This window comes from Tachysurus fulvidraco, chromosome 6, assembly GCF_022655615.1.
Source record: "Tachysurus fulvidraco isolate hzauxx_2018 chromosome 6, HZAU_PFXX_2.0, whole genome shotgun sequence".
Classification (NCBI taxonomy): Eukaryota; Metazoa; Chordata; class Actinopteri; order Siluriformes; family Bagridae; genus Tachysurus; species Tachysurus fulvidraco.
The window spans coordinates 3,955,442-3,970,640 of NC_062523.1; the positions used below are offsets into that span (position 1 = coordinate 3,955,442).

General features: G+C 38.0%; 1 protein-coding gene across 1 annotated transcript; it reads left to right on the plus strand.

The window, feature by feature from the left end:
• The first annotated feature begins 7,815 nt into the window (after window positions 1–7,815).
• Window positions 7,816–12,287, plus strand: LOC113661259 (CD209 antigen-like protein E). The gene is made up of 5 exons (XM_047814492.1): window positions 7,816–8,102; window positions 8,890–9,207; window positions 10,421–10,563; window positions 10,731–10,837; window positions 11,004–12,287. The coding sequence occupies exons 1-5, from the start codon at window positions 7,946–7,948 to the stop codon at window positions 11,137–11,139; spliced, it is 861 nt and encodes a 286-aa protein (XP_047670448.1). The 5' UTR covers window positions 7,816–7,945; the 3' UTR covers window positions 11,140–12,287.
• The last annotated feature ends 2,912 nt before the right edge of the window (window positions 12,288–15,199 follow it).

A 15,199-nucleotide genomic window follows, 5' to 3' on the forward strand; every position in this document is an offset into this window, starting at 1 on the left:
TTACTTATGGGATGGCATAAAATACATCCTCACAATGCATACATTTTAAAAGAAATGTCTCCAATTAAATAATGAAAGCCACTATGGTGGGCTTATAGAAATATGTTTTCATTTGAAAAACATGCTTTTGTGGGAGTAACAGACACAAAACACAACCTTGCAAACAATTTGAACACAAATAGCATACAGTATTGTACAACCTCATGAGTGTACAAATTCCCAGGATTTGTGAAAATTCTTTGCAGTTAATTTTTATAAAATACCTTAACGTTAACGTTTATAGATAAACATTTATAGACATTAACGTTATAGATAAATGTCTCCAGCTCTGACTGCACATGCCTGTGCTTCTCTGTTCAAATAAAGCAGACAGCTGATGACGCACTATTGAAAGACTACAACGCATGCGCGTAAAAACAAGTAAAAAAATTCGCTCTTGGGTCAAACTGATAAATAATTTTCTTTCCCATCGACATCCTGTCCTGCATTTGTTTTTTTTTTTAAAGTAAAAATTATACTTATAGTTTTAGGGTGGCTGAGATCACAGACAGGGGGGCTGAAGCCAACCTAAAAAAGGTCTAGAACCGCCCCTGGTGTGATCATTGGGACTTTCTATACAGCATTCAAGGAATCAAATGTACACCTTTTCCCACTCAGCCCAAATGTATTCAGACATCTAAAGAATAAAAGCAGATGATCAAACAGATTTATATATCACGGGACTTTACAAGTAGTGCTAATTTTTTGTGTGTTCTATCGTTTTGGTCTGCACAACCTGTTTTAGCAGAAGGTAATGTTTGAGCTGATGAGGCAGGACACAAGGGTGTATTTATCCTGGCCCTGAAATCATCTAGCTTGTTTTCCAGAAACATTGGCAATTAGGCAGGGGATCCCTCTGCCTGTTCTTGACGCTAGCTCATTCCCATTGCAGCCTCCACTTCACGTAACATTGAGTCCATGATTAGAAACAGCAGTGAGGGTATTCTAAACCAATTGAAATATGAGTATTTCTGAAACAATGAAAACTGCACAAAATGAGTGAGCCATGAATGAGTACAGAACAAATACTCATGACTATGTAAGGACATATGTGACTAATTTAAAGTTTTCTTGAATTAATAACTGAACTGAACTGTACTGAGCACAACATACACACGCAAATCATCTGTATGGACTGCACAGACCTACACCACATACACACACTTCTAATATACATCTATCAACTTGCTTACATGCTGCTTACATTCATCAAACTTTTTACATGCTTACTGTTTACAAACTGTTTACATGCTTACTGTTTACAAACTGTTTACATGCTTACTGTTTACAAACTGTTTACATACTGTTTTGCACACTTTTTTTTTTTTACTTTTTTGCTTTTTGCACACACTGTCTAACATTTCAGTCATTTTACATATACAGTACAATATTTCAGTTGTTGCTGTTTTTGCACAATCTTACACAATATCTCAGGGACCTGCTAAGAAACTGTGTTCATTCTAGTATTACTGCACGCACTGGTCAGTCGTCCCTGTTTTTTGTTTTTTTGTGTATTGTCTTTTTTGTATTTTGTGTATTGTCTTGTAACCTTTTGTCTGCACTGTCTTGTCTGTCTTGTCATGCACTGTCTTGTTCGTATTGTCCTCCACTGTCCTGTCTGTCTTGTCTTGCACTGTTTGCACCAGGTTGCACAGTTGCGCTTTATGTGGCTAGGACTACTTAATAAGTCCTAGCCCTGTCTTTGTTTTATGTAGCACCTTGATCCTGGAGAAACGTTGTCTCATTTCACTGTGTACTGCAACAGCTATATATGGTTGAAATGACAATAAAAGCTTCTTGACTTGACTATTAGAAACATTTTGAGGTTTTCAGGATGCTTCCTCGCTTTTGCTATCTTGTTTATTTTATTCTCCTCAGGACAGAGAACTGTACAGATGTAGCAGCTCAGAATTGCTGACTACTGCATGATCACTGCATGATTCTGGCAGACATCCAGCAGGAGTGCTGCAATGGTCATGTTCCCCGCTCTGACGTAGTTAATGAGTAGCTGCCTTATTCACGCCCCCTATGCGCGTCTGTTGCAATGACGCATTGATCCACCAGGTGGCGCAGTGATCAGTGTAACAGCTGCTGGCATTAACCAATGAAACGTCTCTAAATTAAATGTAAACAAATTGCAGCAGAGAGAGAGAGAGAGAGACAGATATTATTTTTATGTTAAATAAAAAGTTGTTTTCAATAGAATTTTAGAGCAAAGACCTTGTTTACTGTCACAAACACTGGAATTTTTTATAGGTATAAAGAACTGCAAATGACAAATTAATCTTTTTTACATTTCTATTGTTAGAATTGAGTTGTTGTTTTTTACATTTCTATTGTTAGAATTAAGTCAACTACCATTTACTTGATGTATGCAATTTCAATACTTATTTAATTACTCTTTATTTTTATACTCTTTAATTATTTCGACTTGTATTTCATCTCAGGTGTTTTCAGCTATAGTTTTAAGTCACAGACAAATGCCTGGCTTGTCTATTGTATCAATGCCAGGCCATTAACATGTAGATGTAACGATCGTAACATCTACAATGTAGTGATGGGAATTATTCACTATTCACTGAGCCACATCTTTCTACAAAACATGTAGAAAGTCACAGTGCTGGGAAACGAGTCAAATTGACCTGGTGACTTAAAATCAAGACAAATGAAAGTAACTTTTATTTGAGCATCGTTTTTAAAACAAAAATGAACACAACAGCCAACCACAATATAATATTGACAATATGAACACATGTATGTGGGTCGCCACAGCGCACATGTGATGTGTCCTTACATTGTCACCATACACACTATGCACATGACACAATGTACAGAAATGAAGAAGGTGCATATGTGGGCATCTACACTGTATATGAGTGACATGGTAAAAATGGGGGTGGCTACATTAGAATATTCACACGTCCTTGATTGCCTGTAGAGAGGGGGGCTCATGACAACCGCCTGATGAAAGTGTGATGAACGCCTGACTACCACCTGTCAGGCGCAGGAAAAGAATAATTTTGAGCCGCTACATCTCTATCTATCTATCTATCTATCTATCTATCTATCTATCTATCTATCTATCTATCTATCTATCTATCTATCTATCTATCTATCTATCTATCTATCTATCTATCAACAGTAAAAATTACATGTACTCTTTTATGCAGTATAATCATAAGTAGAATCCCTTATTATTAGGAGTCACTTTTGTCCAAAAGTATTGGCATCCCACCGGGTATACTGGCTACGTCACACGTGGCACAACCTGGACATGTGACATATCAAAACACTCAGCACAATAAGGGGAACTGCCTCACGTGTATTCTGGTCACGTCACGTGACGTCACGTGCAGCCCCCAAAATAAGCAAAATCAAAAAATTTCCACAACATTGACATGACATATATCAAAACACTCAGCACAGTGAGGGGAACTGCCTCACAGGTACTCCAAAAGTATTGACACCCTAGCGGTCCAGTAGCTTTCACAAGCTTTCTGTCCACCTACCTCAAAAAGTCACACATACCCATCTGTCCAGTCACTTCCTAAAAGCACCGGCATTTGCGAATACTTGCATCGTCAAAGCCAACATCAAAGTTTGTCGCTACAAACTTTACAAATCTAGTTTTAACTGCATTACAATATTGACAGTGTAGCTAAACATGATACCAAAGTGTGAGACGAGCAAATATATGGACATGAGATAAAACGCTTGCACCGTAGTATAATAGTCATACTCGCACCCTAAGAAAATAGAAAATAATATAGAAAATAACCAGAACAACCCTAGGTTTTTATTTAGCACAGTGGCTAGATTAAAAAAAAAAAAACAAAAATCTTAACACACAACACAACGAAAGTATCAGAAATAAAATAGGTGACGCTCAATATATGAGAGCAGGTAGTGACCCAGTCTCACTTAAGGCTCTAGACACACAACTACAGTGCTTTGCAAGTACAGGACAGGAAGAGTTAGATAAACTTATTACTACAGCTAAATCAACAACTTGTTCACTAGACCCCATTCCAACTAAATAACTGAAAGAAGTGTTACATAAAGCTGGTGAGCCTCTTCTTAATATTATCAACTCCTCGCTATCTTTAGGTTACGTCCCTAAGTCTTTCAAGTTGGCAGTTATTAGGCCACTTATCAAAAAACCTAACTTAGATCCAAATGAACTATCAAATTACAGACCTATTTCACATCTTCCATTTATGTCTAAAATACTTGAAAAGGTTGTGTCTGTTCAACTGAGCTCCTTCATACAGGAGAACAATATCTTTGAAGAGTTTCAGTCAGGTTTCAGGCCCCATGATAGCACAGAAACTGCACTTCTGAAAGTCACAAACGACTTGTTCTTAGCTTCGGACCAAGACTGTATGTCATTATTAGTTCTACTTGACCTTAGTGCCGCATTCGACACTATAGAGCACAACATTCTTCTAGATCGCTTACAAAATTACACAGGTATTCATGGACAGGCTTTAAGTTCGTTTAGATCCTACCTATCTGGCCGATACCATTTTGTAGAATTAAATGGTGAATCCTCCAGTTTATTACCAGTTAGTCATGGGGTCTCTCAAGGATCAGTTCTAGGACCTCTGCTTTTCTCGATATACATGCTTCCATAAGGGAACATCATTAGAAGACATGGGATTAGTTTCCACAGCTGTTATGTACTGTTACTAGTAGCTCGACAGTGAAACACCCGGGTGTCATATTAGAGAGCAACTTGTCTTTTGAAAATCATATCGACCATACCACAAATACAGCCTTCGTTCACCTTAGAAACATTGCCAAGCTGAGAAACATCCTGTCTGTATCTGATGCTGAGAAGCTAGTTCATGCATTCGTGACCTCTAGACTGGACTATTGTAATGCATAACTAGGTGGTTGTCCTGCATCTTTAATAAATAGGCTTCAGTTAGTCCAAAACGCAGATGAGTTCTCACTAGAACAAGAAAGTATGACCGTATAACCCCAATTTTATCATCTCTACACTGGCTACCTGTTAAGTTTAGAACTGATTACAAACTGCTGCTACTTATGTACTGTACAAGGCTCTTAATGGTTTAGCTCCCATGTATCTGACTAGTCTTCTAACACGTTACAATCCTTCACGCTCTCTGAGATCACAAAACTCAGGACTTCTTGTAGTTCCAAGAATATCTGTCTACTGAAGGTGGTAGAGCGTTTTCTTATTTAGCTCCCAAACTTTGGAATAGTCTTGCTGATGGTGTTCGGGGCTCAGACACATTTTCCCAGTTTAAAAGCAGATTAAAAACTCATCTCTCTAGTCAGGCGTACACACACATAATACATCCCATAAAATTATGCAGTATTACATCAGACAGCAGATATGTTAATCCCTCTACACTGCTTTTCTCTTTCTACCCATCCCGAGGCCAGCTCCGATCGTCTTCCGTGCCATGAAGATTTTGGACCTCCACTGAGATGAGGCTGACTCTATGAGAATCCTGAGACATTTACAGATCTACCAGCTCCAGTTGGATGCTGTGATACTAAGAGGAGATCTGAACTCCTTGTGATCCTTACACCAATACAACATTTGTCTGACTGTATATATGTAATGAAGTAATTATACTGACACACTTGCCCCTTAGCGACACGTTTTCGGATTGCGTAGGAAACCTTACGCGCCCCCACTAAGGAGTGTATCTTAATTTGCACGAGGTGGTGTAGGAAACACAAGATCAACTATTAAAAGTTGGTCTTACCTTGAACGCAGGTGTCCTTCGAAGTCCCCTCGGTCTTCTAACAAAGGCTCCTCTCCAAGGTCTTCTACTTAAACTATTGTTTGAATCTTTAAATGAAGGAGGCAGACTTATACCTTTTTGTCTTTTCAGGATCCTCACAATGGGAGGCCTTGTTTTTATTAAAAGTAGTCTAATACAAATAGGTGTGTGTAATATATGTAAAATAAAAAGAAAAAGATTACAAATAAAAACGTCCTTCAAATAATCAAACAGTACTAGAATAAGTAAAAGGTATTAAGATGCAAAGATTATAACAAACCAAGAAACACTCTCCAAGTGTAAACTTGCGTTTGTTCTATGATGCAACTAAAGTATACCATGCACTAGGCTGCTTACAATAGAATGCACACACAATGTGATTCAAGGCAGGCTTTTATACTTTTTTACTGTGGCCAGATTTGGCTGTCAGGTTTCTATATATGGTCATACTTCCTGCAACTTAGGCTGTGATTATATAGAACTGAAGCTTTCTCTTGCCGTGGAATTTGACAGCAAGCTATAAAACACTGCGCGTGCAGATTACCCCCCGCAAATACACAGAAGGCTTCACTTTTAACAGCAGGCCTTGAAACACTTGTGTGCAGATACTCTCAGTAATACACAGTAGGCTTTATAAGTGTTTACTACTAGAAAGTTTACAGTTAAATACACAAGATTAATCTAATCAACTCTATTACGTGAGGATACAAGATTATAAGTAAAAGAAAAGCATTTCAGAATTTTTCTTGAACATTCTGAAAATAAAACATAACAACACAATGCATTATAGTCTTCTTTTTTCTTTTGGAATCCTCTTCCAGCTGTCTAGGTACAGCGTCAGATCCCTCGGTGTCTTCTTTTAAACACTCATATTCAAACTTTCAACTCTTCAACCAATTCTTCAACCTTTTGGCTTTTTACATCAATCTTTCTTTGTTTGTTCCCCTTACGTTTAGCTTTTCTTTCCCTATTTCTCCTTCTCTTTGTATTATCTATGTCTGTCTGTCTATTGACGGATAAGTTAATAATTGGTCGTGGTGTACCTTGATATTTATTATTATTTATTTGCTGAGAACCAGTATTAAAAAAACCAGTATCAGGTATGTAGAGTCCTGTAACTCCATCCAGTACATGCCGGTGTCTGATAACATCTCTCGCATGCCGCTGGCTCACAACAGTAATCACACCCGCTAGTGTCACCCATATGAGGATGGGTTCCCCTTTGAGTCTGGTTCCTCTCAAGGTTTGTTCCTTATCAATTTAAGGGAGTTTTTCCTTGCCACTGCTGCCTGAGTCACCTCAGACTTGCTCATTAGGGATAAATACATACATACATACATACATACATACATACATACATACATACATACATACATACACACTGTGAACTATATATATCTTGAATTTTTACTATATTAATTCTCTATATTTCTCCTTATGTTTACCTTCTGTTCTATGTTTATGTTCTGTAAAGATGCTTTGAGACAAAGTCCATTGTAAAAAGTGCATTGAATTGAATTGAACATGAACTGTGTTAAAGTGCTGGCAAAATAGAATGACATGGCATTGAATTTTCACTGTTACTTCCTCTATAATACTCAAACAGAACTTGGTGTAAAACCACATGGACATATGATGAGCATATGCAGAAACTTCACACAAATGATAACACAAACTCACAAGTTATAATTTAGACCCTGCAACTGTGAGGATGCAAATCTACACACTGCACAACCCTTTTCCTTGTTTTGAAAAATATTTGTTGTTTCAGTGTATTATGTTTCAGATAAAAATTACTTGTTTATTTTAACTCATAACGGTTATTTATGACCTGCACAAAATGAGTGATAAACAAATGAGTACAGAGCAAGTATTGAGAATAAAGTGACTTTAATGACTATGTGCTCTAAGTGTATTCAGGGAGTGTCAGTTTAACACTTAAACTGATCACACTTGTGACCTGTTACAGCAAACAAAATACAACAGGAAACCTGAACATAACAGCAACATACAGTCACCTAGGCAGTGTGTCTTCAGACAGCCACTCTAAATGTAGTTTTAGAAGATTATTTACCGGTACAAGTGAGTTTATAAATACATACTGATAGCTATAGCAGTAAACGTTCAGGATTACTGTAAAGAGAAGAATGGAGATGAGTGAGGAGATTTATGCAAATGTAGATGAAGCAGGTAATAATAGAGCTGATTCCAGTGACAGCGAGCAATCATATGAAGATGTTTATTTGAATGAGGACAATTTGCAGACCCAGAGGGCCAAAAGCTCCAAGCAGTCTGAGAGTCCAGGTAAAATACACTCACACTCAGAAATATGTGTGTATGTGCTGATCGACAATGGATTTACTTTTGGAAAATCTAATCACCTAGTAAATGATTGGTGTCTTCCCAATTTCATAGAACATCTTGGGCAAACAAACTGAGCATAGTTTTAAACAATTAACTTAAAAAACAGTCAAAAACAGTTAAGCTAAGATGAAGTCAATGGACAAGGAAACAGGCTAAAAAAGAAACAAAAGCAGAGAAAAGGATATCAGACCATTATGACTATTTAAGACTCTGTTTTTAACTTTGATTCTCAGAAGGAACAGTTAACAGTTGTTAACCATGCTGAAGATATTAGAGTTTTTAAGAACCACCAAATTGCAATATTGCAATATTGAACTGCGTCTTCCAAAAGGATAATGAGCCATGTTTACTTGCAAAGTTGTTGGAAAAGGGGCTCAATTACAACACAGTTAAGGTATTGGTATCATCACAAAGCTGATCTCAATCCTATAGAAAATTTGTGGGTAGAACTGAATATTTTCGTTACACCAGTTCTGTCTACAGGAATAGGCAAATATTCCAGCAACCTGTTGCAAAAGGTTTGCTACCCAAAACTTTTAAAACAGTCATTCTAACGGATCCAAGTGTGTCTTGAAACATTGTGTGTCATGAAGTAAGTTTAATTATATTTGTTCAAGGTGTATTTAAACTTCTGAATTCAACTATACATTAAAAAATCTTCTTCTCAGTATGAATTTTTAACAACTGATGAACATAACTTCAATTCTTTTTCTCTTCAACATCGCAGGGGAGAAATGTTACAGACTGACTACAGTGTGTTTGCTGCTGATGTGTTTTCTCCTGCTGACTGCCATCACAGTGCTGTGGATCAAATTAAGCATCCTTAATACAGAAAAAGCCAAGCTGGAGACCAGTCACAACAACTTGACTAAAGAGAAAGACCAGTTACAGACCAGTTACAGCAACCTGACTAAAGAGAGAGATCAGTTACAGACCAGTTACAGCTACCTGACTAAAGAGAGAGATCAGTTACAGTCCAGTTACAGCAACCTGGCTAAAGAGAGAGACCAGTTACATAAGCAAATCAATGGATTTCAGACTTTAAGTGAGTACATGAAGTAAAAATGGTTAGTGGTTGTAACATAATCCATGGATAAGAACTGTCAGAGACCATGCATAATTTACAATTAAGGATTTTACAGATTTGTTACAGATGTTAATTCCCAGCCCTAAATTTTTACACATGTAGTGGATTACACCATTTGTGTCGTTAACCACACTGGTAGCACAGGATGGCATTATTCTGCCCATTCACACTTATTTTCTGGCATCACCTTGAGTTTTCGAACAATCTAGCTGAAGTTCTGTGTTGATTCTGTTAAATGTACATTGTCTGGCTAAAAGATCTTTGTTTCAATCAGCTTATGCAATGTCAGAACATTTCTTTCCATTCGGTGTTGCATTAATTTCTCACAAAGAATTTGTATTGATGATGGGAAAATCAGACAGCTGCAAAAGTTCTCTCCAGGACGTCTCATGCTCTTGGAACTGCTCTTTCATAATTTGAGCTTCATGAATACAGTCAATGTCATTTTGCCCATGCCATCAGAGAACAAAAAGCTATTGATAGAAAAATCTGACAGCAAGGCCAGGTCATATCACTTACCCTACAGGCTTGTGTGGTAGGCACTAGGCATGATGGGTCGCTTCATCTACCTCTTTGCTTACCCTAATGCGCCTATCACTCTGGAACAGAGCTCATCAGACCACATGACCTTTTTCTTCATTACATCAGCATCCAATCTTTATTCTCCATAGCAAACTGAAGCATCTTTTTCAAATTAGTCTAATTGGTAAATGATTTTCTCAATCTCTTGAGTTCTCTTTGCATTGTGTATGTGAAACTTATTTTCACTATTAGCCATGAGTTCTACTGATTTCACCAAATGTTTAATAATCTCTGATCATGATTATTCAAGGTTACTTTTCTTCATTGAAGATGATGGTTCACCAAATCCATCTACATTTTAATCATATAAATGACTATTTTTATTATTACTATTTTATTATTTACTATTTCTATAATGAGAATATGTTTCCCAAGACAAGTCCCAAATTGCAGAGGTCTCCGAAACTCTTGTAGCTAATATGATACAATTGGTGTTTCAGGGTTAAACATCATTCCCTTCATTTGCTATATCACATACAGTAAATGAGTTACAACCCCAAATGTGTAACATGTAACTTCTTACATATTTACTTGGCACAATTTACCCAACTCTGAATACAGCCCTAAATGTCTTATTCTGTTTGGCTAGGTTCACTTTACAGTGAGGGATGGCGATATTTCGGCTTTCATATTTACTACATCTCAACTGAGACGAAGGACTGGAGTAGGAGCAGGCAGGACTGTATTCGGAGAGGAGCAGACCTGGTGATCATAAACAGCAAAGAGGAACAGGTGAGTGTGAGAGAGAGAGAGAGAGAGAGAGAGAGAGAGAGAGAGAGAGAGAGAGAGAGAGAGAGAGAGAGAGAGAGAGAGTAGCCCCTATATTTCACATTCTGCTATAATTACAGCAGTTCATAGAAAGAGAGAAATGCTTTGGTATTGTATATAATTCTCTTCAGGAGTTCCTTGCTAAAATGCTGGGCAGCAAACGGGCTTGGATTGGTCTGAGTGACAGAGACGAAGAGGGGGTGTGGAAATGGGTGGATGGTACACCATTGACCACTGCGTAAGAGACTTTTGTTTATCTGTGCTTATTTCTAAATATTTTCCCATTTTACAGAGTGCTACAAGTACATGGTATATATCTGGTATATATTTAATTCAATTTGGTTGAATTAAATGTGTGGAATTGAAATAACTGAACACTGATCCGTACTTAAATTGTCTTTCAGGTTTTGGCATAGCGAGGAACCGAATGATTCAGGTGGTGAGGACTGTGCTGAGATTTCGGATAAACAAGGAAATATTATGTGGAATGATTTGCCATGTTCAGCTAATATAATATTGGTCTGTGAAAAAGTTTTCTAATTAAATAAGTATAATGAAATGACACATTATCACAAATCAAACTCTGTTAATGGAGTAGTTCAGTTCATTTTTTAAATAGTCCAAAGTCTATAAAATACAAATTATTCATGTGAAAAAATTAGAACACCTCATGAAACATATGAACATAGTTGAACATATCCACATTTGTTCTTTATTTTAACAATAGTGGAAGATTCAAGTAATATAACTAAACTAATAAAAGCAAAGAAAAGTCTTTTTTAACTGATCTGTAAAATGCAATTAAAAATATTTTTTGTGAGGAAAAAGTAAGTACACCCCCACATTTATTTGTAGTTAAAAGTGGTAAAATTTCCTACAGGTGAATCACATCAGGTGTAAATTATTAGAACATTTGTACAGAGCATTTTGAAGATGGCTTGTCTTATTTGAACCTCAGATATGTGGTTTGGTTTGCTCTTAATTGTTGAAGTGAGAGGTTTCAGCATGGTGAGATCTAAAGAGCTCTCTGAGGCCATCAGAAAGAATATTGTTGATGCTTATGAGTCTGGTATGGGATATAAAAATATCTCAAAAGAATTTGTAATCAGCCATTCCACTGGCCGGAAATCATTTACAAGTGGAGAACATTTAAAACAACATGGCCAGGTCAGGACATCCAACCAACACTAACTAGTTAGGGTGTCCTAACTTTTTCCTTAATTGAACAACTAATTTTTGTTCATTAATTAATTAATTAATTAATTAATTAATTAATTAATTAATTAATTAATTAATTTATTGTTTACATTCAATGACATCACTTTCATTTACAGGTACAAATTAAAACTAGATCAGAAATTGGCATGTTTACCTTTCCTAATAAAGAACTGAAAAGTTAATGGGGTGTCCTAATTTTTTCACATGACTATAGCTGTAACCGAAGTAGCCACGGTTGTTGCATTCTCAGGCCCTATTATGTAAAACTGTGCAGATCTACAAGGAACTTCTACTTACAAGTTTATTATTTAAGGGAGTGATCCAGGGGAGGTTGTAGGATTTCAGCTTTAGGGGGGCTTCTTTTTTAAAACAAGAAGAGTATGTGTATGTGTGCATTCTCTACGAACAGTGTGTCCAATGAATGCAGTCATTAATAAAAAAATATTCACAAGACAAAGACCAAATCAATAAATGTTGTTTTTATTTAATATTGAATGGATTGTTTGCATTAATACATTGTTTGTGCAATCAACTCTGGTAATAAGAATAGTGAAATTTCACTGGTATTGTTATGACTGATGTTTTTTTAATGTCACCACAGTACTGTATATATACTATACTATAGCCACACATAAATCTGTGTACATTAAGTTCACTACTATAGCAGAAACATGCAGTAGTAGTAAAACGTACCTCCAACAAACTTTTACTTATGGGATGGCATAAAATACATCCTCACAATGCATTTTAAAAGAAATGTCTCCAATTAAATAATGAAAGCCACTATGGTGGGCTTATAGAAATATGTTTTCATTTGAAAAACATGCTTTTGTGGGAGTAACAGACACAAAACATAACCTTGCAAACAATTTGAACACAAATAGCATATTGTACAACCTCATGAGTGTACAAATTCCCTGGATTCGTGAAAATTCTTTGCAGTTAATTTTTATAAAATACTTTAACGTTAAAGTTTAAAGATAAACATTTATAGACATTAACGTTGTAGGTAAATGTCTCCAGCTCTGACTGCACGTGCCTGTGATTCTCCGTTCAAATAAAGCAGACAGCTGATGACACACTATTGAAAGACTACAATGCATGCGCATAAAAGCAAAGTAAAAAAATTTGCTCCTGGATCAAACTGATAAATAATTTTCTTTCCCATCGACGTCATGTCCTGCATTTGCTTTTTTTTTTTAAAGTAAAAATTATACTTATAGTTTTAGGGTGGCAGAGATCATAGACAGGGCGGCTGGAGCCAACCTAAAAAAGGTCTAGAACCGCGTTTGGTGTGATCATTGGGACTTTCTATACAGCAATCAAGGAATCAAATGTAAACCTTTTCCCACTCAGCCCAAATGTATTCAGACATCTAAAGAATAAAAGCAGATGATCAAACAGGTTTATATATCATGGGACTTTACAAGTAGTGCTAATTTTTTGTGTGTTCTATCATTTTGGTCTGCACAACCTGTTTTAGCAGAAGGTAATGTTTGAGCTGATGAGGCAGGAAACAAGGGTGTAAGATCAATGTTTAATTTATCAAGCATAATCCATGTGTGTTTTTTTTTTTTTATTAATGTGATATAAATGTGTCGCTGGTGGACCCTGGAGCAAATCCTTGATTATTACATCTGGACAGTGATTAAAGAAATTTGCTCTCTTGCGATAAGATTATCAGTAAATATTCATGGTTCCAGAAGTGTCTGTAATGCAACCTGTAAAAGAATGATATGATTTTATATATGTTAATGTTGATGTTATTCTCATGCACCAAAAACTCTGTTGCATCTCATATGTGTTTCCTGTTTAGCTTATTTTGTGTCCTATAATTTAGAGCAGAGCAATAAAACCTCTCCTGTGTCATGATGGAAGCACCCGTCTCATCCTCCAATCACCACCAGAGGGAACCATCCCCGGAGTATTAACCTTCCCAGACTAGATTTTAAATAAGCCACATGCCGGGACTGATTACACCACCACCTGCGGCCAATTACCCAGCGCCTACTTAAGGCAAACTTGAAATTGACTCCAGTGCAAAGTCTTTATTTGCTACGGCTATCATTCTGAGCATTTCCTAGTTATTTCTGTTCCTCCTTCTTGATCTGTTTCTGTACTTTTGCCTTATGACCGTTTTCTACCTGTCCTGTCCTTTTGCCTGTTATTCTGACGACGTCTTTGCCTTGCCTACTCTGTTTTATTTGCCGGTATTGAACTCTGCCTGTTGTTCATGAGATTGTCAAATTAAAGCTGCAAATGGATCCTTAGTCTTACGACTCTTCATTACATCCTGTCTGATGCATCTTGGATCTTGTTTTTGCTTCTTCTTTTTTTCTTACCATAGCACATGCAAACTCTGCATGTTGGACTCCGGCAGGGCTGCCCTTTGTCACCGGTCCTGTTCATTACTTATATGGACAGGATTTCTAGGCTCAGTATGGGGCCGGAGGGAGTCCGGTTTGGGGACCACAGGATTTCGTCTCTGCTTTTTGCAGATGATGTTGTCCTGCTGGCTTCCTCAATCCAGGACCTTCAGCGTGCACTGGGACGCTTTGCAGCCGAGTGTGAAGCGGCGGGGATGAGAATCAGCACCTCCAAGTCCGAGGCCATGGTTCTCAGTCAGAAAAGGGTGGCTTGCCCCCTTCAGGTTGGTGGAGAGCTCCTACCTCAAGTGGAGGAGTTTAAGTATCTTGAGGTCTCGTTTACGAGTGAGGGACGGATGGAGCGGGAGATCGACAGGCGGATTGGTGTATCTTCGGCAGTGATGCGGTCGATATACCGATCTGTTGTGGTGAAGAAAGAGCTGAGCCACAAGGCGAAGCTCTCTATTTACCGGTCGATCTACGTTCCTACCCTCACCTATGGTCATGAGCTTTGGGTCATGACCGAAAGGATGAGATCCCGGATACAGGCGGCCGAAATGAGTTTCCTCCGCAGGGTGGCTGGGCGCTCCCTTAGCTCGGTCACTCGGGAGGAGCTCAGAGTAGAGCCACTGCACCTCCACATCGAGAGGAGTCAGCTGAGGTGGCTCGGGCATCTGTTTCGGATGCCTCCTGGACGCCTCCCTGGGGAGGTGTTCCGGGCATGTCAACCGGGAGGAGGCCCCGGGGAAGACCTAGGACACGCTGGAGGGACTATGTCTCTCGGCTGGCCTGGGAACGCCTCGGTATTCCCCCAGAAGAGCTGGAGGAAGTGTCTGGGGAGAGGGAAGTCTGGGCATCCCTGCTTAGACTGCTGCCCCCGCGACCCGGCCCCGGATAAGCGGTAGAAGATGGATGGATGGATGGAGCACATGCAAACATTTTTTACAGAATTGTTTTGAGCATATTTACAGCTCATAGGTGTAAAGACATTTAGTATAACCCCAGTCATTGACTTT